This window comes from Diorhabda sublineata, chromosome 6 (genome assembly GCF_026230105.1).
Source record: "Diorhabda sublineata isolate icDioSubl1.1 chromosome 6, icDioSubl1.1, whole genome shotgun sequence".
NCBI lineage: Eukaryota > Metazoa > Arthropoda > Insecta > Coleoptera > Chrysomelidae > Diorhabda > Diorhabda sublineata.
Genome location: NC_079479.1, coordinates 35,016,093 through 35,041,205, shown reverse-complemented (window position 1 = coordinate 35,041,205; position 25,113 = coordinate 35,016,093). Strand labels below are relative to the sequence as shown.

Below are 25,113 nucleotides of genomic sequence, written 5' to 3'. Positions count from 1 at the left end.
CCTTGATAGCTGATTCAACCACTTAACATTTCTCCAAAGAAATGAATCGTGAAATTATTCTGGGTATCTGCAGGTCCAAGTTAGACACCTGGGGAAAGCATTTTCCGTAAAACGGAATCAGATCGACGACTTTTATTCTATTTTCTAGGATATCCTGGTTTTTCAAACAAAAACAAACAAAAGGAAACAAACTTCACCTGTAGAAGCTGAGATCTAAAGACGTCCTTGATAGCTGATTCAACCACTTAACATTTCGCCAAAGAAATGAATCGTGAAATTATTCTGGGTATCTGCAGGTCCAAGTTAGACACCTGGGGAAAGCATTTTCCGTAAAACGGAATCAGATCGACGACTTTTATTCTATTTTCTAGGATATCCTGGTTTTTCAAACAAAAACCAACAAAAGGAAACAAACTTTACGTGTAGAAGCTGAGTTCTAAAGACGTCCTTGATAGCTGATTCAACCACTTAACATTTCTCCAAAGAAATGAATCGTGAAATTATTCTGGGTATCTGCAGGTCCAAGTTAGACACCTGGGGAAAGCATTTTCCGTAAAACGGAATCAGATCGACGACTTTTATTCTATTTTCTAGGATATCCTGGTTTTTCAAACAAAAACCAACAAAAGGAAACAAACTTTACGTGTAGAAGCTGAGTTCTAAAGACGTCCTTGATAGCTGATTCAACCACTTAACATTTCTCCAAAGAAATGAATCGTGAAATTATTCTGGGTATCTGCAGGTCCAAGTTAGACACCTGGGGAAAGCATTTTCCGTAAAACGGAATCAGATCGACGACTTTTATTCTATTTTCTAGGATATCCTGGTTTTTCAAACAAAAACAAACAAAAGGAAACAAACTTCACGTGTAGAAGTTGAGATCTAAAGACGTCCTTGATAGCTGATTCAACCACTTAACATTTCTCCAAAGAAATGAATCGTGAAATTATTCTGGGTATCTGCAGGTCCAAGTTAGACACCTGGGGAAAGCATTTTCCGTAAAACGGAATCAGATCGACGACTTTTCTTCTATTTTCTAGGATATCCTGGTTTTTCAAACAAAAACAAACAAAAGGAAACAAACTTCACCTGTAGAAGCTGAGATCTAAAGACGTCCTTGATAGTTGATTCAACCACTTAACATTTCGCCAAAGAAATGAATCGTGAAATTATTCTGGGTATCTGCAGGTCCAAGTTAGACACCTGGGGAAAGCATTTTCCGTAAAACGGAATCAGATCGACGACTTTTCTTCTATTTTCTAAGATATCCTGGTTTTTCAAACAAAAACAAACAAAAGGAAACAAACTTCACGTGTAGAAGCTGAGATCTAAAGACGTCCTTGATAGCCGATTAAACCACTTAACATTTCTCCAAAGAAATGAATCGTCAAATTATTCTGGGTATCTGCAGGTCCAAGTTAGACACCTGGGGAAAGCATTTTCCGTAAAACGGAATCAGATCGACGACTTTTATTCTATTTTCTAGGATATCCTGGTTTTTCAAACAAAAACAAACAAAAGGAAACAAACTTCACGTGTAGACGCTGAGATCTAAAGACGTCCTTGATAGCTGATTCAACCACTTAACATTTCTCCAAAGAAATGAATCGTGAAATTATTCTGGGTATCTGCAGGTCCAAGTTAGACACCTGGGGAAAGCATTTTCCGTAAAACGGAATCAGATCGACGACTTTTCTTCTATTTTCTAAGATATCCTGGTTTTTCAAACAAAAACCAACAAAAGGAAACAAACTTCACGTGTAGAAGCTGAGATCTAAAGACGTCCTTGATAGCTGATTCAACCACTTAACATTTCTCCAAAGAAATGAATCGTGAAATTATTCTGGGTATCTGCAGGTACAAGTTAGACACCTGGGGAAAGCATTTTCCGTAAAACGGAATCAGATCGACGACTTTTATTCTATTTTCTAAGATATCCTGGTTTCTGATCAACTCTGCATCGCTTATGTATTGAATCGAGCATCCTCAGGATACTCTTGGGATCCGAGCTCAAAAAGTGCCAGCCTGTGCCTTATAGAGGATTAGAAGTTAAACAGCTTTTTGATCCGAGTTTTTACGAAGCTGCTTTTGCTAAATTGATCACACCTTCCAACCTCGATACCCAACAAGCTAATTTTTGGTGAAATCTCATGTCCAGATAGAACCAAATGATAAAATTAGCAACCTGGGTGTTTAAACTCAATCAGATCGCTTCCATCCCGTTCCAGAATCGATATTGATAGTGGTGGTTGCTTCCCACGGATTTGGGTGGTAGAAAAGTTTATTGAGGCGGTTGATTCGAGCAACTACATCATTATACAACCGAGTTTTTAGATTTTTCCGGAAGATCGTTAAAAACAAGCGTTGTCTTCAAACTTTTCCGAGGTTTGTCCATCGATTGAGACTTGGATAGATCGATATTTGAGAAAGCTACTAAACAAACCTTCTCCATGACCTTGGCAATGTTTGGAACTAAATCAATCGAACGTTAGTTATTGGGAACTGTCTTTTCGCTTTGTTTTTGGCATGGGCAGCTTTCTGATCTGCAGGAAAAAGACCTCTACCATATGATATAGAAAAAATCATAGATGCTGGTGTTAATCAGACGTTGGGATGTAGAAGGCAAGCTGTAGTACTCCGCATCTATTGGAGATGGTGCTAATTAAACTACCAAAGAAATGATTTCGTACGTTGATTGTTCTGATCTATTTCTACAGTTGCAGAACATCATTTGAGACGATTCCAGGGATGTTAAGTCCTCTACATTAAATCTTGTTGATTGGTCTTCCTCATCGTTACCAATTTTTTAACAGTACGTGTAATATATTAACAAAATTTACTATTAACAAAAGATAACTATCATTTTATGTTTTTTTTTTTGCATTATTGTAGTTGAGTGTAGTGGTGCTTTCGAAGCTTTTTTCCTTTATCTTTCCGGTCTATTTTAAATTTACTCGTTCATTTTCTAAATGGGTCTCCGAGGATATTCGCTGTTTGAGTTTTACAAGAAATTAAAATGGGAAAAAATCGTAGTGGTCTATATACATATATAATCGAGTTAAACAAGTAGTTTTAAACCAATTAACATAAAGAATAGAGTCTATTTGGTTCGCTGTATGAAGATTCCAAATTGTTGCAGCACAACTTGATGATGTTTCAGTAAATTAACATTCTTTCACTTTGTTATTTATGATGTAATTCATTTGAATGCGTTTCATATTTAAACAATCGTGTTTTGTACAGAAATATCGAAAATTTCGTTTCGACTTCTATTTTAACAAGTCTTCGGCTTGAGACTGTGCCCCAGGAAGCAATATTTGGTCTAGATTGGAAAGAATCCAAATTTGTATAATAGATGCTGATTATGACAAAGTTGAAAAAGAATATGACGAATATAGAGTTTATTTAATAAATCCTCAGTAAAATCATTATTTGGTCTTCAAAATTCAACCAGAATCACGAGGTTTTCCCATTTTTGCTACGGATTCTGCTTGGGTTGTTTGTAGAAATCAATTTTTTAGCTTCCCCAGGAAGCAATATTTGGTCTAGATTGGAAAGAATCCAAATTTGTATAATAGATGCTGATTATGACAAAGTTGAAAAAGAATATGTCGAATATAGAGTTTATTTAATAAATCCTCAGTAAAATCATTATTTGGTCTTCAAAATTCAACCAGAATCACGAGGTTTTCCCATTTTTGCTACGGATTCTGCTTGGGTTGTTTGTAGAAATCAATTTTTTAGCTTCCCCAGGAAGCAATATTTGGTCTAGATTGGAAAGAATCCAAATTTGTATAATAGATGCTGATTATGACAAAGTTGAAAAAGAATATGACGAATATAGAGTTTATTTAATAAATCCTCAGTAAAATCATTATTTGGTCTTCAAAATTCAACCAGAATCACGAGGTTTTCCCATTTTTGCTACGGATTCTGCTTGGGTTGTTTGTAGAAATCAATTTTTTAGCTTCCCCAGGAAGCAATATTTGGTCTAGATTGGAAAGAATCCAAATTTGTATAATAGATGCTGATTATGACAAAGTTGAAAAAGAATATGTCGAATATAGAGTTTATTTAATAAATCCTCAGTAAAATCATTATTTGGTCTTCAAAATTCAACCAGAATCACGAGGTTTTCCCATTTTTGCTACGGATTCTGCTTGGGTTGTTTGTAGAAATCAATTTTTTAGCTTCCCCAGGAAGCAATATTTGGTCTAGATTGGAAAGAATCCAAATTTGTATAATAGATGCTGATTATGACAAAGTTGAAAAAGAATATGACGAATATAGAGTTTATTTAATAAATCCTCAGTAAAATCATTATTTGGTCTTCAAAATTCAACCAGAATCACGAGGTTTTCCCATTTTTGCTACGGATTCTGCTTGGGTTGTTTGTAGAAATCAATTTTTTAGCTTCCCCAGGAAGCAATATTTGGTCTAGATTGGAAAGAATCCAAATTTGTATAATAGATGCTGATTATGACAAAGTTGAAAAAGAATATGACGAATATAGAGTTTATTTAATAAATCCTCAGTAAAATCATTATTTGGTCTTCAAAATTCAACCAGAATCACGAGGTTTTCCCATTTTTGCTACGGATTCTGCTTGGGTTGTTTGTAGAAATCAATTTTTTAGCTTCCCCAGGAAGCAATATTTGGTCTAGATTGGAAAGAATCCAAATTTGTATAATAGATGCTGATTATGACAAAGTTGAAAAAGAATATGACGAATATAGAGTTTATTTAATAAATCCTCAGTAAAATCATTATTTGGTCTTCAAAATTCAACCAGAATCACGAGGTTTTCCCATTTTTGCTACGGATTCTGCTTGGGTTGTTTGTAGAAATCAATTTTTTAGCTTCCCCAGGAAGCAATATTTGGTCTAGATTGGAAAGAATCCAAATTTGTATAATAGATGCTGATTATGACAGAATTGAAAAAGAATATGTCGAATATAGAGTTTATTTAATAAATCCTCAGTAAAATCATTATTTGGTCTTCAAAATTCAACCAGAATCACGAGGTTTTCCCATTTTTGCTACGGATTCTGCTTGGGTTGTTTGTAGAAATCAATTTTTTAGCTTCCCCAGGAAGCAATATTTGGTCTAGATTGGAAAGAATCCAAATTTGTATAATAGATGCTGATTATGACAAAGTTGAAAAAGAATATGACGAACATAGAGTTTATGTAATAAATCCTCAGTAAAATCATTATTTGGTCTTCAAAATTCAACCAGAATCACGAGGTTTTCCCATTTTTGCTACGGATTCTGCTTGGGTTGTTTGTAGAAATCAATTTTTTAGCTTCCCCAGGAAGCAATATTTGGTCTAGATTGGAAAGAATCCAAATTTGTATAATAGATGCTGATTATGACAAAGTTGAAAAAGAATATGACGAATATAGAGTTTATTTAATAAATCCTCAGTAAAATCATTATTTGGTCTTCAAAATTCAACCAGAATCACGAGGTTTTCCCATTTTTGCTACGGATTCTGCTTGGGTTGTTTGTAGAAATCAATTTTTTAGCTTCCCCAGGAAGCAATATTTGGACTAGATTGGAAAAAATCCAAATTTAAATAATAGATGCTGATTATGACAAAGTTGTAAAAGAATATGACGAATATAGAGTTTATTTAATAAATCCTCAGTAAAATCATTATTTGGTCTTCAAAATTCCACCAGAATCACAAGGTTTCCTTATTTTTGCTACGGATTCTGCTTGGATTGTTTGTAGAAATCAATTTTTTAGCTTCCCCAGGAAGCAATATTTGGTCTAGATTGGAAAGAATCCAAATTTGTATAATAGATGCTGATTATGACAAAGTTGTAAAAGAATATGACGAATATAGAGTTTATTTAATAAATCCTCAGTAAAATCATTATTTGGTCTTCAAAATTCCACCAGAATCACAAGGTTTCCTTATTTTTGCTACGGATTCTGCTTGGATTGTTTGTAGAAATCAATTTTTTAGCTTCCCCAGGAAGCAATATTTGGTCTAGATTGGAAAGAATCCAAATTTGTATAATAGATGCTGATTATGACAAAGTTGAAAAAGAATATGTCGAATATAGAGTTTATTTAATAAATCCTCAGTAAAATCATTATTTGGTCTTCAAAATTCAACCAGAATCACGAGGTTTTCCCATTTTTGCTACGGATTCTGCTTGGGTTGTTTGTAGAAATCAATTTTTTAGCTTCCCCAGGAAGCAATATTTGGTCTAGATTGGAAAGAATCCAAATTTGTATAATAGATGCTGATTATGACAAAGTTGAAAAAGAATATGACGAATATAGAGTTTATTTAATAAATCCTCAGTAAAATCATTATTTGGTCTTCAAAATTCAACCAGAATCACGAGGTTTTCCCATTTTTGCTACGGATTCTGCTTGGGTTGTTTGTAGAAATCAATTTTTTAGCTTCCCCAGGAAGCAATATTTGGTCTAGATTGGAAAGAATCCAAATTTGTATAATAGATGCTGATTATGACAGAATTGAAAAAGAATATGTCGAATATAGAGTTTATTTAATAAATCCTCAGTAAAATCATTATTTGGTCTTCAAAATTCAACCAGAATCACGAGGTTTTCCCATTTTTGCTACGGATTCTGCTTGGGTTGTTTGTAGAAATCAATTTTTTAGCTTCCCCAGGAAGCAATATTTGGTCTAGATTGGAAAGAATCCAAATTTGTATAATAGATGCTGATTATGACAAAGTTGAAAAAGAATATGACGAACATAGAGTTTATGTAATAAATCCTCAGTAAAATCATTATTTGGTCTTCAAAATTCAACCAGAATCACGAGGTTTTCCCATTTTTGCTACGGATTCTGCTTGGGTTGTTTGTAGAAATCAATTTTTTAGCTTCCCCAGGAAGCAATATTTGGTCTAGATTGGAAAGAATCCAAATTTGTATAATAGATGCTGATTATGACAAAGTTGAAAAAGAATATGACGAATATAGAGTTTATTTAATAAATCCTCAGTAAAATCATTATTTGGTCTTCAAAATTCAACCAGAATCACGAGGTTTTCCCATTTTTGCTACGGATTCTGCTTGGGTTGTTTGTAGAAATCAATTTTTTAGCTTCCCCAGGAAGCAATATTTGGACTAGATTGGAAAAAATCCAAATTTAAATAATAGATGCTGATTATGACAAAGTTGTAAAAGAATATGACGAATATAGAGTTTATTTAATAAATCCTCAGTAAAATCATTATTTGGTCTTCAAAATTCCACCAGAATCACAAGGTTTCCTTATTTTTGCTACGGATTCTGCTTGGATTGTTTGTAGAAATCAATTTTTTAGCTTCCCCAGGAAGCAATATTTGGACTAGATTGGAAAAAATCCAAATTTAAATAATAGATGCTGATTATGACAAAGTTGTATAAGAATATGACGAATATAGAGTTTATTAAATAAATCCTTAGTAAAATCATTATTTGGTCTTCAAAATTCCACCACAATCACGAGGTTTCCTTATTTTTGCTACGGATTCTGCTTGGATTGTTTGTAGAAATCAATTTTTTAGCTTCCCCAGGAAGCAATATTTGGACTAGATTGGAAAAAATCCAAATTTAAATAATAGATGCTGATTATGACAAAGTTGTATAAGAATATGACGAATATAGAGTTTATTAAATAAATCCTTAGTAAAATCATTATTTGGTCTTCAAAATTCCACCACAATCACGAGGTTTCCTTATTTTTGCTACGGATTCTGCTTGGGTTGTTTGTAGAAATCAATTTTTTAGCTTCCCCAGGAAGCAATATTTGGTCCCGATTGGAAAGAATCCAAATTTGAATAATAGATGCTGATTATGACAAAGTTGTAAAAGAATATGTCGAATATAGAGTTTATTTAATAAATCCTCAGTAAAATCATTATTTGGTCTTCAAAATTCAACCAGAATCACGAGGTTTTCCCATTTTTGCTACGGATTCTGCTTGGGTTGTTTGTAGAAATCAATTTTTTAGCTTCCCCAGGAAGCAATATTTGGACTAGATTGGAAAAAATCCAAATTTAAATAATAGATGCTGATTATGACAAAGTTGTAAAAGAATATGACGAATATAGAGTTTATTTAATAAATCCTCAGTAAAATCATTATTTGGTCTTCAAAATTCCACCAGAATCACGAGGTTTTCCCATTTTTGCTACGGATTCTGCTTGGGTTGTTTGTAGAAATCAATTTTTTAGCTTCCCCAGGAAGCAATATTTGGACTAGATTGGAAAAAATCCAAATTTAAATAATAGATGCTGATTATGACAAAGTTGAAAAAGAATATGACGAATATAGAGTTTATTTAATAAATCCTCAGTAAAATCATTATTTGGTCTTCAAAATTCCACCAGAATCACGAGGTTTCCTTATTTTTGATACGGATTCTGCTTGGATTGTTTGTAGAAATCAATTTTTTAGCTTGAACTGGCGATGTATGGATTGTTCAGAAGGTTTAAGGTGGTCAGATAATTGCTGCAATATCCCATGCATGTGGACGACCTCAACGCGAAGGATTTTCACTAATTAACTGTATTTTCTTTAAATTTTCGTTTTTCATAAATAAAAAGAAAAAGTTTAAGAGAAATTGAATCAATTGTAGTTCTAGATTAGTCTTAATAAGTTATGACACGTTTAAATTGTGTATGGGTGTTGTCACAATGCGAATAGGTTAGGTTAAGTTAGGTTAGGTTCGATTGGACAGACAGAAGACGTCAAAATTTGGAAAATTTATTTACGCGTGCGTTGATAGTTTACGCAGCCGCCATTTTCACTTTTCGAAATTCGTAAACACCAACAGTTTTATAAACATTTTCTTCATATTTCCATATAATATCGATTTGATTTTATCATTACTATAATTGTAATATGAATGAATAAATGTTTGATCGAAAAAATTATTTTTGAAAGGTCGTTTTGACACTCGAACGCTTTATTGTCAAAAAATTGTTACAAATTATAGAAAAAAAGCTCGTAAAAACTAAAAAACAAACATAAAAATAACTAAATTAATATACAAGAGTACGTTAACTATTAAAAATTTCAATCGGTGTTGCCATATCTCAAAATTCAAGTACCTAACCAACTATACTTGAAAATTGAGTCGTAAGTTTCGTTATATAGAACTCAAATTTTCAGAATAGCTTCTTAATGAAGCTCTTAATCGTCAGAATGAAAACTTTCGTTCTTGTTAAGTAAATAATTCGCCAGTAAGAATAGAATTGAGATAATTATAAAGCAGTTTTCGTGGATTTGTAACTTTGTCTAAATCCATATCAAAACTACTTCCCTCGAAGTTTTCTATGCTTTTTTTTCGCTCAATCTTTTCTCTTCAATTTTCCAATAGAATCCGGAAATTTCTTAAGAGTCTTCCACGAAGATACACAAAAGAATGTCAGTGAAAACAAAAATGTTAATCCAATTATAATTAAGTCTAATTAAAACGATTTTTTATACTGTAAATTATTATTTGATCTGTACTTTTTTAATTAGTTATAATATTAGATATTTTCCAGGTTTATATAGTGCGTTTACACATCCATATATATACAGGGTGATGTTGTGATTACAAAATTTGGATTTCCGACCCTAAAAATGATTCGAACTGAAATATGGACTTAAATGCGACACCCTGTATATGTAATTTTACAGGACGACTCTTTAAAGTGTCTTTTAATAAACTAGTTGTTGTACTCCACCCTATAGTGAGTATTTTATCGATCTGATTAGTATTATTCAACGTTTTCCATTATAAAAGGGAAAAAAATCAATTTTCCTTATTGGTTTAAGGATATATAAGGACTGCGCTCGGTAATATTTTCCATTTGCTCCTTTCCTTTATTCAAATCATATTCAACTCGAAGTAGATCTTTTTAAACGTATTAAACCAATGAAATTTCCGTTGTTAGTTTTTTTTTCTGTTTCAATATTTTTCCTCGTCTCCACTCGTACTGATGGAAAGTTGTTCTGAATAATTTTATTCATTTTAGCGTGATGAAAGGACGTGGAGTGATACCAGAAGGTTTATCGTCCTTTCAAGGCTGTTTCGTCAATAACTTGTGATAAAACAAGTTTTGCGTCGACGTGTTGTTTTAGAGAACATCCTGGATGTTGAATTAGTACAGTGGATAAAGGGTTTTACGTGAGATTTTTAAAATTTACCAAAAAAATCGATAAGAAAAATAATTTTAAGCACAAATTAGTCTACGAAGTTTTTTTGTACACATTTTGAGTTATACGTGATTGAAATTTTGAAAAAAAGTGTGATTTTCCACAAGAAATACAAATTTTATCGAAAAAACTGTAGAGAGGCTGAAAGTAGCTTTTAAAAAAATTGAAATAATCGTTTTTTTCTTTTGATTATAGGCCTAATATCAACCGAGTTATGATTCATTAAATATGGAGATTATTTAGTGAACGAAAGATTTTGAAAAATCGAAAATTAAATAAGTAGAAAACGGTTAATTTTACGAAAAAAATGTACTGATTAATTTTTAAAGAAATTTTAAAAACCTTCAAAATGAGACTTTAAAAATTTTTGTATTACATAAAATAAGGAAGTTATGACGAAAATAAGATGGAATCCCTTCATTTTATGGAAAAAAAATCGTATCTACCCTTGATATTGCCACCCTAATTGAAATAGAAAGTTTATAATTTGCAAATCGTTTTAATTCAATACAATCAATAAAATCAAAAAGTTTGAATTGTTTAGAAAGTTTCATTCTGGACAAAATTATGATTATAATGAACAAATTAATTAACTTTTTTAAAAAAATTATCTTTTATTAAAAATAACTTGAAAAATATCAAAGATACGATAAAACTGCTAAGGAACAAAAAGTTAGTACTTTTTTTAATAAAAATATTGTTTCCATTATTTTTTTCTCACCTTCAAAATTAACCGAGATATAACCTTTCAAAGTACACAGTATTTTTTGACTGGTACCATTTGAGACCCCTTCGAACGTTCTTTTTTCAAAAATAAAAGTTACTATCCATTCCAAACCTTTCTAGCCTAATAGATAATGAATTTTTCTACAAAATTTTATTCACTGGACTAAATACACAACAAACAACAGATTAAACCGATAAAAATAGAAAACGACATTTTTGTATAGTTTAAAAATAAAGATACGGATCTGGATTGTATACGAAACTTACAATATTGCCCGAATTTATTTTTTCAAATACATCCCCTCGTTTTTCGTGTCAGTACTTGAACAATAAAAACTGTATAAACTATACGAGGATCACTCTATATATTTTCGGATACAAAAAAATTGAGGTTATGATTGTGACAGCTACAAGGCAGCCATTTTCTCTCAATAAACAAATGAATCGGATCATTAACCTCGATTTTCGTCGTGAAACTTCGACTACGTAAGCCAAAGTTTAGTTGAACAACCGTAATTTTATTTACGTATATATATATAGAGGGTGTTTTATTAAAAAAAAATCAGTTTACAATGTTTATTCGGTTAACTGAATAACGATAATCGATATTCGAACTATAGACCATCGAATTTTATTGTTTTAACCCAACTTTTGGCAAACTATCGCTAAAACAATTCGATAACTTTTATAGATTTTACTAAACATAAAATTATATAGTTTAAAAATGTAAATACGGATCTGTATAATAACAGAATAGATGAAGCAATTGAGGAAATTGAAGATGGATAAGATAATACATGAAGTGATTTTGGGGAAACTCCAAAAAGTCTGATAAGAAAAGTTGTAGAAGTAAAAAGATAAAAGAAAAGGAAAATTTGGCTTATAGCCCATGAATCAAGTTTCAAAGGATCGGAAAGAGGGAAAAAATGGATAAAAGGAGACAGGACATGTAATACCAAAAACATTTTGACCTTTGATACCGACTAACTTTGGTATCGCACCTAAGATTTTTCAAACTATTTTTAGGTCTAAATTGACCGGACTATAAGCATTTTTATCAATTGATAAAAGGACATTCTGTATACTTAATTATCGTTATTGATAAATCGTTCAAATCGACGGTAGTTTCGGTAACCAAATTACCATCTTCAGAGACTTTTAGCAAACTATTGCTAAAACAATTCGATAACTTTTATATATCTTACTAAATCGGTGAGTGTTGATACTAGATTGGTTTTCTCGTGTTGTTTAACCAACATATTATTTCGTACCTTTTTCCCGTTCAGAAGCCATGTTATATTCGCCGAAGGATATGAAGGTGGCGACGTGCAGTTTCCTTTCAAAATATGACCGACTTCCAGCACATCCTTTTCCAAAGCGAGAACAGGATCATCGTCCGGTACATCTGCAACGAAAAAATATACAATGAAAATATATATATTGTATAAAATAATTCGATGGGGGCTAAATCTGGCGTATAGGTTGCCTGAGATACCAATACAAATTTTAATTTAATAATTTTTACCGTTGCGATACGGGATTTGTTAGCTAGTGCATTGTCTTGATAAAAAAACATTTTCTTCTTAGTTAAAAACGGCCGTTTTTACTTGATTTTTACGCTTAAACGTTGTTTTTCCTTTTTTCAAGTTAAATAGATAGAAAATTCTTCCACGAGTATCCAAAAAAACCAACGCCATGACCTTGCTTCAAGATTGAACGGTATTTTCCTTTTTGGAACCGTTTCTCCCTTTTCATTCCATTGTTTTCATTATTATTTTGTTTCGGTTGTTTAATAATGGACCCACGTTTCATCCGTGGTTATAAAACGGTTTTATTTATGTAAAACATTCCCAAACACTCGATCTCCAAGACACTGATGTGGCATCTTCAAACTCGAAACATTCGTGGTACCTTCCAAGCAACTATCGCCATCTCTAGGTCAAACTAAGTACCTCTAGGACCTTGTATACGGATAAATAAATGTAAAAACATTGTACAAAGTTTATATCGAGAAGTTACGCACTTTGTATGATAATTGAAGCAGTTAATCAATAAATATTTCTTGTTTGAAAAGAGACGTATATCCAGGAAGGCTTACGTAAATATCGATCGAGTCAATCACCGTCGAGATACGTTCGATGAACCTTAATGATGTTCATTCTACTGTAATAAACATACAAATAGATATTTTGAGTTTATCTCTAGCTTAATATTTATCTTTCTCGATGTTGAAAAGGTTTTATGCTAATACAACGTTTTTCGAACGAAATTTTATCAAATTTCTCAACATAACCTCATTTTTTCAATTAACCTAACCTATATACTAGTTTCCAAATATGGCAACTTTGTTTAACTGTCATAATATTCGTGGGACGCTTCTAGAAAAAGTTGTGCACGTAAATGTATATCAAAAATATAAAATTTCTCGTTTTTTTTTTTAGTTTTTATTGGACAGTTAAAAAGGCGTGTTAGGTCTTATCCGAGACTATCCAAATGTCACTGAGAATAAAGTTGGTTTTCTGTAAAGCTCGTGTTGTGCAAGTAAATCAGTTTCAGTTCAACGGTTAGATATAAATCTTTGTTGATGTAGTGACAGTCGGATTCGTACGCTCAAATAAATCCTATTGTGAAACAATATTTCTAAAACTTATGACGAAGTTGCCAATAAAATAAAAGGTACAAATTTCAGTCGAAATATTCCTTTCGATAACCAACAAGGTGCAACATTTGACGTTTTTAACTTGACATTCGACGTATAGACAAATGACGTTTGACGTAACGTAATTTCAATTCGTTTTCTATGATATAGTACGAGTTGTATACCAAATTTAATACGCTACTTTGATTAAACAACAATTTTATACGATATCATAAGGAAACTGCTGTCGTTTTCACAAAGATATATATATATATATATATATATATATATATATATATATATATATATATATATATATATATATATATATATATATATATGAATTACCCCGAAGCTGTTTATAAATTAGTTTGTTTGTCTACGTATTCACGTCGACTCAAAAACAGTCGACTATCTAATTTAAGTTACCCTTAATGGGTGTGTATAAGAGACCATTGTAAATATAGTCCAAACGAAATAACTTTTGACCGCGGAAATGGAAAATGCGAAAACTTTGTTTGATATAGGATGACTTTAAGTGCGTCACGTGTAGATTTAGGGTAATTGCCCCGCATTATCATCTCGTTAAATAATATCCCATGAACAATATATTAAAAAATGAAACAAAAAGAAATAACGTCACTTTACCACTCTCTCTCTCTATCTATCTATCTATCTACACGCCAATAAAATCGAAGCTTGTTAATCCCCGCCTTTTACTACTCGCCAATAAAATCGAAGCTTGTTAATCTCCGCCTTTGACGTTTCCACCACCCGAAACTTCGACGTCTCGGCGATCCAATCAGAATAGATCGAAGAGAGATACAAAACGGTACACCGATATTCTTACTTTATCTTTTAGTAGTTTTAGCATGAACCGACTCTGTCTGTCTCTCTTATAAATAACAACTACTTTGTTATGAGTAGTAAGGGTTTGTTTGAGTAGAAAGAAATAGATAAATCAGCTGAGGAGTAGCTCAAATTTGCACACCAGAATCAGTACTGATTCAATATTGGACAAACTAAGACAGTATTAGGAAACTATGGCCAAAAGAGACGTAGTATCCGAGGCGAATGTACTATTAGAGTTTAAAAAAGCATTTTCGTTTAAATGGACGATAAAATAGAGTCAAACTGGTCGGAAAAGACAGCTGCACGTTCTCTGGATCAGAAGGAAAAACGTCGGTACCGAATAGAGTAGGAAAACTTTTGCTGGAAGATCAGATATAAAAAACTAGTAGCTTAAGATGAAGTCCTTGGTTACTAAGTAATATATTTGTTGGGGTTGAATTAATTGTCACCCCATTAAGTATAAATACGTACATTTCCCTTATTGGGGAGACGAATTTGAGAAAAATAAATCCTACTGATAATAATTAGTCAGTTTCGTTTACCGAACAAATCAAATGTATATAAAAGAAAAGATCTTGTAATTAGAAAATTCTTCATCATACTTTTTTTTCCTTTTTTCTTTTTCTTTTTTTTTTTTTTTTTTTTCGTTACCTACAGGAACTTTGATACGAAACGAAATCGCTTGGAATACAATTTATCCGTTTTCCTTTAACTTCGCTACAAAAGAAAAATCCAATTAATGTACGCACGTTCAGACAGCTAAATAATTTGCGAAATCTGTTGCAGATGGCTAAAAACTAAACTAAGTTGAAATACAGGACCGTATTTCCTTATATTTGTCGAATAATATTTTTCGAACGCCACGCCTTATAATTAACGCACTTATTCGTTATAATCTGAATTTACTAAACACTTCGTTCGTTCATTCATTGTTTCGTTAATTTGTTTGTTAAATACTTCGGTAATTGATTCGTTGATTGTTCCATTGATTTGTCGGAGGATTCGTTTATAAATTCGTTCATTTGTTGATGGATTCGTCAGTTAATTAGATGATTCGTCCATTGATCAGATTGTTAATTGATTCGTTTAGTGCTTCAGTTATTAATTCGTTGATTGTTCCATTGATTCATTAATTGTTCATTTGATTGATTCGTCGACTGTTTTATTGATTGTTCCATCGATTCGTTGATTGTTTCATTGATTCTCTGATTGTTTCATTGATTCGTTAATTGTTTTATTGATTCTTCGATTGTTCAATTGATTCGTTAATTGTTCCATTGATTCGTTAATTCTTCCATTGATTCGTTAATTATTTGATTGATTCGTTAATTGTTCCATTGATTCGTTAATTGTTCCATTGATTCGTAAATTATTCCATTGATTCGTTAATTGTTCCATTGATTCGTTAATTCTTCCATTGATTCGTTAATTATTTGATTGATTCGTTGATTGTTCCATTGATTTGTCGGAGGATTCGTTTATAAATTCGTTCATTTGTTGATGGATTCGTTCGTTAATTAGATGATTCGTCCATTGATCAGATTGTTAATTGATTCGTTTGATGCTTCAGTTATTAATTCGTTGATTGTTCCGTTAATTCGTTAATTGTGCTATTGATCCGTTGATTGTTCCATTGATTTGTTAATTGTTCCATTGATTCGTTAATTATTTGATTGATTCGTTAATTATTTGATTGATTCGTTAATTATTTGATTGATTCGTTAATTGTTCCATTGATTCGTTAATTATTTGATTGATTCGTCCATTGATCAGATTGGTAATTGATTCGTTTTGGTGCTTCAGTTATTAATTCGTTGATTGTTCCGTTAATTCGTTAATTGTGCGATTGGTTCATTGATTGTTCCATTGATTCGTTGATTGTTCCATTGATTGATTCGTTGACTGTTTCATTGATTCGTTAATTGTTCCATTGATTCGTTAATTGTTCCATTGATTCGTTAATTGTTCCATTGAATCGTTAATTGTTCCATTGATTCGTAAATTATTCCATTGATTCGTTAATTGTTTCATTGATTCGTAAATTATTCCATTGATTCGTTAATTGTTCCATTGATTCGTTAATTCTTCCATTGATTCGTTAATTATTTGATTGATTCGTTGATTGTTCCATTGATTTGTCGGAGGATTCGTTTATAAATTCGTTCATTTGTTGATGGATTCGTTCGTTAATTAGATGATTCGTCCATTGATCAGATTGTTAATTGATTCGTTTGATGCTTCAGTTATTAATTCGTTGATTGTTCCGTTAATTCGTTAATTGTGCTATTGATCCGTTGATTGTTCCATTGATTCGTTAATTATTTGATTGATTCGTTAATTATTTGATTGATTCGTTAATTGTTCCATTGATTCGTTAATTATTTGATTGATTCGTCCATTGATCAGATTGGTAATTGATTCGTTTTGGTGCTTCAGTTATTAATTCGTTGATTGTTCCGTTAATTCGTTAATTGTGCGATTGGTTCATTGATTGTTCCATTGATTCGTTGATTGTTCCATTGATTGATTCGTTGACTGTTTCATTGATTCGTTAATTGTTCCATTGATTCGTTAATTGTTCCATTGATTCGTTAATTGTTCCATTGAATCGTTAATTGTTCCATTGATTCGTAAATTATTCCATTGATTCGTTAATTGTTTCATTGATTCGTTAATTCTTCCATTGATTCGTTAATTATTTGATTGATTCGTTAATTGTTCCATTGATTCGTTAATTATTTGATTGATTCGTTGATTGTTCCATTGATTTGTCGGAGGATTCGTTTATAAATTCGTTCATTTGTTGATGGATTCGTTCGTTAATTAGATGATTCGTCCATTGATCAGATTGTTAATTGATTCGTTTGATGCTTCAGTTATTAATTCGTTGATTGTTCCGTTAATTCGTTAATTGTGCTATTGATCCGTTGATTGTTCCATTGATTCGTTAATTATTTGATTGATTCGTTAATTATTTGATTGATTCGTTAATTGTTCCATTGATTCGTTAATTATTTGATTGATTCGTCCATTGATCAGATTGGTAATTGATTCGTTTTGGTGCTTCAGTTATTAATTCGTTGATTGTTCCGTTAATTCGTTAATTGTGCGATTGATTCATTGATTGTTCCATTGATTCGTTGATTGTTCCATTGATTGATTCGTTGACTGTTTCATTGATTCGTTAATTGTTCCATTGATTCGTAAATTATTCCATTGATTCGTTAATTGTTTCATTGATTCGTTAATTCTTCCATTGATTCGTTAATTATTTGATTGATTCGTTAATTGTTCCATTGATTCGTAAATTGTTCCATTGATTCGTTAATTGTTCCATTGATTCGTTAATTGTTCCATTGATTCGTTAATTATTTGATTGATTCGTTGATTGTTCCATTGATTTGTCGGAGGATTCGTTTATAAATTCGTTCATTTGTTGATGGATTCGTTCGTTAATTAGATGATTCGTCCATTGATCAGATTGTTAATTTATTCGTTTGGTGCTTCAGTTATTAATTCGTTGATTGTTCCATTGTTTCGTTAATTGTTCATTTGATTGATTCGTCGATTGTTTTATTGATTGTTCCATTGATTCTTTGATGGTTTTATTGATTCATTAATTGTTTGATTGATTCTCTGATTGTTTCATTGATTCGTTAATTGTTTTATCATCCATCAACGAGTCGACGTTGATGGATTCGTCCGTTGATGAGATGATTCGTCCAGTAATTGATTCGTTGATTGTTCCATTCATTCGTTCATTGATTCGACGATGTTTCCATTGATAATTGATTCGTTGACAGCTTCAGTAATTCATTAGTTGATTGTTTCAATGCTTCACTGATTGTTTCATTAATTCGTTAAGGTTGTCGTATATCGATTCGTTCATTGGACGATTTATTCGTTGATCCTCTAAGAGATGAATAAATCCTTGAATAATCCATTGATTCGTCGAAGAACCTATTCGTTGATCTATTTATTGATTCGTTGAATGTTTTATTGATTCTTTAGAGGATTTAGTCATCGATTCGTTAATTCGTCAAGAGAATTGTTTGTAGAGATTTGTTGTATGATTGTTTGAAGGATTTCATTGATTATTCCATTAACTATTTTAATGAATCGTTCAACTGTTGATCGATTCGTTGATTGTTTCAATGATTCGTCGAAGGATTGATTCTTTATTTATTTGATTTGATGATTATTACGTTAACTCGTTAATGGATTCGTTCAATTTTTAATTGATTCGTTAATCTGTTGATCGATTCGTTGATTCATTTGCGGATTCGTTTATCGACTCAATATCTCATAATTTTTGTTATCTCTTTTTTTTTTTCTGTCTTTCCGTCTGATTGTATAAAAATTCGAACTTTTTCCATAACGTAAAGTTAAAATATATTTTTTGACGTGTCTATATATCAAAAATCATCTGATTCGGATGTTTTCTCGTTTTTCATTCGTATCTAACATGAATTTTCGAATTTAATAACAACTTCAACATCTCCGATCGTCTAGAAAGTTTCACCTCCGAGTTGTTGCCACTGATGCGTCGTCGTTGGAAAGGAGGCGGTAAAAAAAAAAGGCAGTTTCGTCAACCCCGACAGTCTGTAGCGTGTATAAATATTCCCTGACTACGGATTTTTGTTTGATGTTTTAAATTTGATCTAGTCGAGGGAGCCGCCCTGCGGGCACATATGTTTGGATTGTTCGTAATCTCTGCCTGGCTGACCACACAAATATATAAATTCGGATTTCGCTGTTATCGACAACATTTTTCGTCGATTGGTTATGGACGACGAAACCGAGCCAATAATTAATCAAATCTAGCAAAATATTGGATATTCATCTATTCGAATGATATACAGAGTAGATGACGTGAATTTGATGTATGATTTGGCTTCCGGTAACTCCAGCCAGAACATTGCGTACTGAATAAAGCAAGTAAACTAATTTTTATTATATTTCAGGACGACAACTATTCCTAAGGTTCTCCAAGAAGAGCTTCTTCGCCTCTTGTACATCCAGAAAGTGTTCGCCATGGAAGTGGAGGATTATCCAGCAAGACTCGTTGAAGTACTCTTTACTGACGAAGCTGATTTCACGCTAGACGGTTTTATTTATTCCCCTCAATTGACATTTATTTGCAGACATTAGCAGATGGAGCCCTTCCTCACAATCTAAATGTTCATTTTGATAACATTTTCACTAATAGGTGGATTGGTCGGCGAGGTCTATTTGCACGGCCACCACATTCCCCTGAATTAAATACAATGGATTCATTTCGATTCATAGATATAATGTAAACGCTCAAATTATGTAGAACATTCATTTGAAAACCAAATATTGATAAAATTTGAATTACGAACTCACATAAAATTGATTCGTTGATTGTTTATTTGATTGATTCGTTGTTTGTTCTATTGATTGTTTCATTGATTCGTTAGTTGTTCCATTGATTAATTAATTGTTCATTCGATTGTTTCGTTGATTGTTCCATTTATACGTTAATTGTTTGATTGATTCGTTGTTTGTTCTGTTGATTGTTCCATTTATTCGTTAGTTAGTTGTTTTATTGACTCGTTGTTTGTTCTATTGATTGTTTCATTGATTCGTTAGTTGTTCCATTGATTAATTAATTGTTCATTCGATTGTTTCGTTGATTGTTCCATTTATACGTTAATTGTTTGATTGATTCGTTGTTTGTTCTGTTGATTGTTCCATTTATTCGTTAGTTAGTTGTTTTATTGACTCGTTGTTTGTTCTATTGATTGTTTCATTGATTCGTTAGTTGTTCCATTGATTAATTAATTGTTCATTCGATTGTTTCGTTGATTGTTCCATTTATACGTTAATTGTTTGATTGATTCGTTGTTTGTTCTGTTGATTGTTCCATTTATTCGTTAGTTAGTTGTTTTATTGACTCGTTGTTTGTTCTATTGATTGTTTCATTGATTCGTTAGTTGTTCCATTGATTAATTAATTGTTCATTCGATTGTTTCGTTGATTGTTCCATTTATACGTTAATTGTTTGATTGATTCGTTGTTTGTTCTGTTGATTGTTCCATTTATTCGTTAGTTAGTTGTTTTATTGACTCGTTGTTTGTTCTATTGATTGTTTCATTGATTCGTTAGTTGTTCCATTGATTAATTAATTGTTCATTCGATTGTTTCGTTGATTGTTCCATTTATACGTTAATTGTTTGATTGATTCGTTGTTTGTTCTGTTGATTGTTCCATTTATTCGTTAGTTAGTTGTTTTATTGACTCGTTGTTTGTTCTATTGATTGTTTCATTGATTCGTTAGTTGTTCCATTGATTAATTAATTGTTCATTCGATTGTTTCGTTGATTGTTTCATTTATTCGTTAATTGTTTGATTGATTCGTTGTTTGTTCTGTTGATTGTTCCATTTATTCGTTAGTTAGTTGTTTTATTGACTCGTTGTTTGTTCTATTGATTGTTTCATTGATTCGTTAGTTGTTCCATTGATTAATTAATTGTTCATTCGATTGTTTCGTTGATTGTTCCATTTATACGTTAATTGTTTGATTGATTCGTTGTTTGTTCTGTTGATTGTTCCATTTATTCGTTAGTTAGTTGTTTTATTGACTCGTTGTTTGTTCTATTGATTGTTTCATTGATTCGTTAGTTGTTCCATTGATTAATTAATTGTTCATTCGATTGTTTCGTTGATTGTTTCATTTATTCGTTAATTGTTTGATTGATTCGTTGTTTGTTCTGTTGATTGTTCCATTTATTCGTTAGTTAGTTGTTTTATTTACTCGTTGTTTGTTCTATTGATTGTTTCATTGATTCGTTAGTTGTTCCATTGATTAATTAATTGTTCATTCGATTGTTTCGTTGATTGTTTCATTTATTCGTTAATTGTTTGATTGATTCGTTGTTTGTTCTGTTGATTGTTCCATTGATTCGTTAGTTAGTTATTTTATTGACTCGTTGTTTGTTCTATTGATTCGTTAGTTGTTCCATTGATTAATTAATTGTTCATTCGATTGTTTCGTTGATTGTTTCATTTATTCGTTAATTGTTTGATTGATTCGTTGTTTGTTCTGTTGATTGTTCCATTGATTCGTTAGTTAGTTGTTTTATTGACTCGTTTATTGTTCTATTGATTCGTTAGTTGTTCCATTGATTAATTAATTGTTCATTCGATTGTTTCGTTGATTGTTCCATTTATTCGTTAATTGTTTGATTGATTCGTTGTTTGTTCTGTTGATTGTTCCATTTATTCGTTAGTTAGTTGTTTTATTGACTCGTTGTTTGTTCTATTGATTGTTTCATTGATTCGTTAGTTGTTCCATTGATTAATTAATTGTTCATTCGATTGTTTCGTTGATTGTTTCATTTATTCGTTAATTGTTTGATTGATTCGTTGTTTGTTCTGTTGATTGTTCCATTTATTCGTTAGTTAGTTGTTTTATTTACTCGTTGTTTGTTCTATTGATTGTTTCATTGATTCGTTAGTTGTTCCATTGATTAATTAATTGTTCATTCGATTGTTTCGTTGATTGTTTCATTTATTCGTTAATTGTTTGATTGATTCGTTGTTTGTTCTGTTGATTGTTCCATTTATTCGTTAGTTAGTTGTTTTATTTACTCGTTGTTTGTTCTATTGATTGTTTCATTGATTCGTTAGTTGATCCATTGATTCATTAATTGTTCATTCGATTGTTTCGTTGATTGTTCCATTTATTCGTTAATTGTTTGATTGATTCGTTGTTTGTTCTGTTGATTGTTCCATTGATTCGTTAGTTAGTTGTTTTATTGATTCGTTGATTGTTCTATTGATTGTTCCATTGATTCGTTAATTGTTAATTTGATTGATTCGTTGATTGTTTCATTGATTTGTTAATTGTTTCGTTGATTATTCCATTGATTCGTTAATTGTTTGATTGATTCGTTAATTAATCTATAGATTCCTTAATTGTTCATTTCATTGATTCGTTGATTGTTCTATTGAATGTTTCATTGATTTGTTAATTGTTTCCTTGATTATTCCATTGATTCGTTAATTGTTCTGTTGATTATTCCATTGATTCGTTGATTGTTTAATTGATTCGTTGATTGTTCTATTGAATGTTTCACTGATTTGTTAATTGTTTTGTTGATTGTTCCATTGATTCGTTAATCGTTTTATTGATTCGTTGATTGTTCTATAGATTCGTTAATTGTTGATTTCATTGATTCGTTGATTGTTCTATTGAATGTTTCATTGATTCGTTAGTTGTTCCATTGATTCATTAATTGTTCATTCGATTGTTTCGTTGATTGTTCCATTTATTCGTTAATTGTTTGATTGATTCGTTGTTTGTTCTGTTGATTGTTCCATTGATTCGTTAGTTAGTTGTTTTATTGATTCGTTGATTGTTCTATTGATTGTTCCATTGATTCGTTAATTGTTCATTTCATTGATTCGTTGATTGTTCTATTGAATGTTTCATTGATTTGTTAATTGTTTCCTTGATTATTCCATTGATTCGTTAATTGTTCTGTTGATTGTTCCATTGATTCGTTGATTGTTTAATTGATTCGTTGATTGTTCTATTGAATGTTTCACTGATTTGTTAATTGTTTTGTTGATTGTTCCATTGATTCGTTAGTTGTTCCATTGAGTCGTTAATTGTTTTATTGATTCGTTGATTGTTCTATTGAATGTTTCACTGATTTGTTAATTGTTTCGTTGATTGTTCCATTGATTCATTAATTGTTTGATTGATTCGCTGATTGTTCTATAATTTCGTTAATTGTTCATTTCATTGATTCGTTGATTGTTCTATTGAATGTTTCACTGATTTGTTAATTGTTTCGTTGATTGTTCCATTGATTCATTAATTGTTTGATTGATTCGCTGATTGTTCTATAATTTCGTTAATTGTTCATTTCATTGATCCGTTGATTGTTCTATTGAATGTTTCATTGATTTGTTAATTGTTCTGTTGATTGTTCCATTGATTCGTTGATTGTTTTATTGATTCTCTGATTGTTCCATTGATTCATTAATTGTTTGATTGATTCGCTAATTGTTCCATTGATTCGTTGATTGTTCTATTGAATGTTTCATTGATTCGTTAATTGTTTTTTTGATTGTTCCATTAATTCGTCAAATGTTTTATTGATTCGTTGATCTATAGATTCATTAACTGTTCATTTGATTTTTCCATTAATTCGTTGATTATTCCATTGATTTAATGATTGCTTCATTGATTTTTTCGAAGATTCGTTTATAGATTCGTTCATTTATTGATTGATTCGTCGAATCGTTCATGAATCCGTCCGTTGATTAGATGATTCGTCCATTAACCATATTATTAATCGTCTCTTTAAGTACTTCAGTTATTAATTCATAAAATACAGGGTGATTTAAAAAAAAATCACCAAAAAAATAATGTACTACTATTTTGATTCAACTTTTATATCTTCATTCTTGATTATCTCGTATTTTGTACAGGATATTGAACTTGAAATTCGTTATAACTTCTTCACATACCCCGTATAACCTATACTATTGTAAAGTCATCAAATATGCAACGAAATATTGGGTGTTTCATATAAAAAAAAAACTGTAAATAATACTGAAACGTAAAAATTTTTGTCTCAAAGGACAAAGGACGTACCGAACTTTATCACATCAATAAATCACCCTGTATATTTGAAAAAGTATTAGTTTTATCAAAAGAACAAGAAAAAAATGTAAGAATTCAATTAAGTGAGATATATTTCGAGAAAACGTCTCTAGAATTCGAGTTATTTAATTGAGTTCGATGAAATCGATATTTCTAGATAGAACTCCACCAAAGGAATAAAGTATATCCATTCGGGTTATGAATATTGAAGTCAAATTCTTCCTTATTGTTATACAACTATGAAAAAATTCTCTATCTTTTGTACTTTTCCGGAATTTTCATCTTTCTAAACACGATTCTTGAAATCTTACAGAATATCGAGCAATGCGAAACGTTTCGCGAATTGTTGAATGTTTTATATGCAGCACTTATTAACCCAAATATTTGATAGCAAATCTAAACGTAAAATTCCGATTAATTCTTCTAGTTTTTCCCTTTTTCTGTGCGTATCGAACTGCTAATTACGGTTTGTCTCGCTTCCAGTCGTTTCCATGTGGAACGTCTGGCCATCCATCAAGACCAAGTTCGGTTGATTAGTCCCGTTGGTCTGTTGGAAAGAAGAGACGGGGTTTAATAGCGAAAGTGGCCTTATTTGAACCACGATATGCCGTTTCTACGGTAAAACCGTAGATTGCTGTAGACGGGGACGAAAAGAGAAGGATTACCGCTCGGAAATTGCGACGCATTACTCTGTCGAGTGAAAAATAAATGGAAATTTTTACATGTCAAATGTACAAACATTCTGTTGAAATTGGATCCGATTAGACAACAAAACTACTACAAATGGTTGATGATTTGTCGGGTTCTTCGATGTTTTATTTTAGTTTTTGATATCTGGATGCTCAATTTTTAATTTTATGTTCGCAATAACAAGCGAACAAATTTTGAAAAAATTGAAACGTTCTGGTAGTCTTCCATCCGTCAAATAAACATTTTTACTGCGTTTTATCAAAGATCGTACTTCTAGTATGAGGGAAAACTTTTTTCTGATGGGCGGATTGGTCGAGGAGGTCCGTAAAATAAACATTCATTCATATCTTGGTGACCATGAAAGATGGACGTCCAGACTTCCATGGCGACC

The 25,113-nt window shown here is 31.4% G+C and overlaps 1 protein-coding gene across 1 annotated transcript in view; it reads right to left on the bottom strand.

The window, feature by feature from the left end:
- The window catches only part of LOC130445607 (uncharacterized), a 115,051-nt gene that overhangs the window by 26,481 nt on the left and 63,457 nt on the right, over positions 1-25,113 (bottom strand). The window contains exon 4 of the mRNA XM_056781337.1: positions 12,174-12,307. Within this exon, the coding sequence (XP_056637315.1) occupies positions 12,174-12,307 (134 nt within the window). The remainder of the gene's footprint in view (positions 1-12,173; positions 12,308-25,113) is intronic.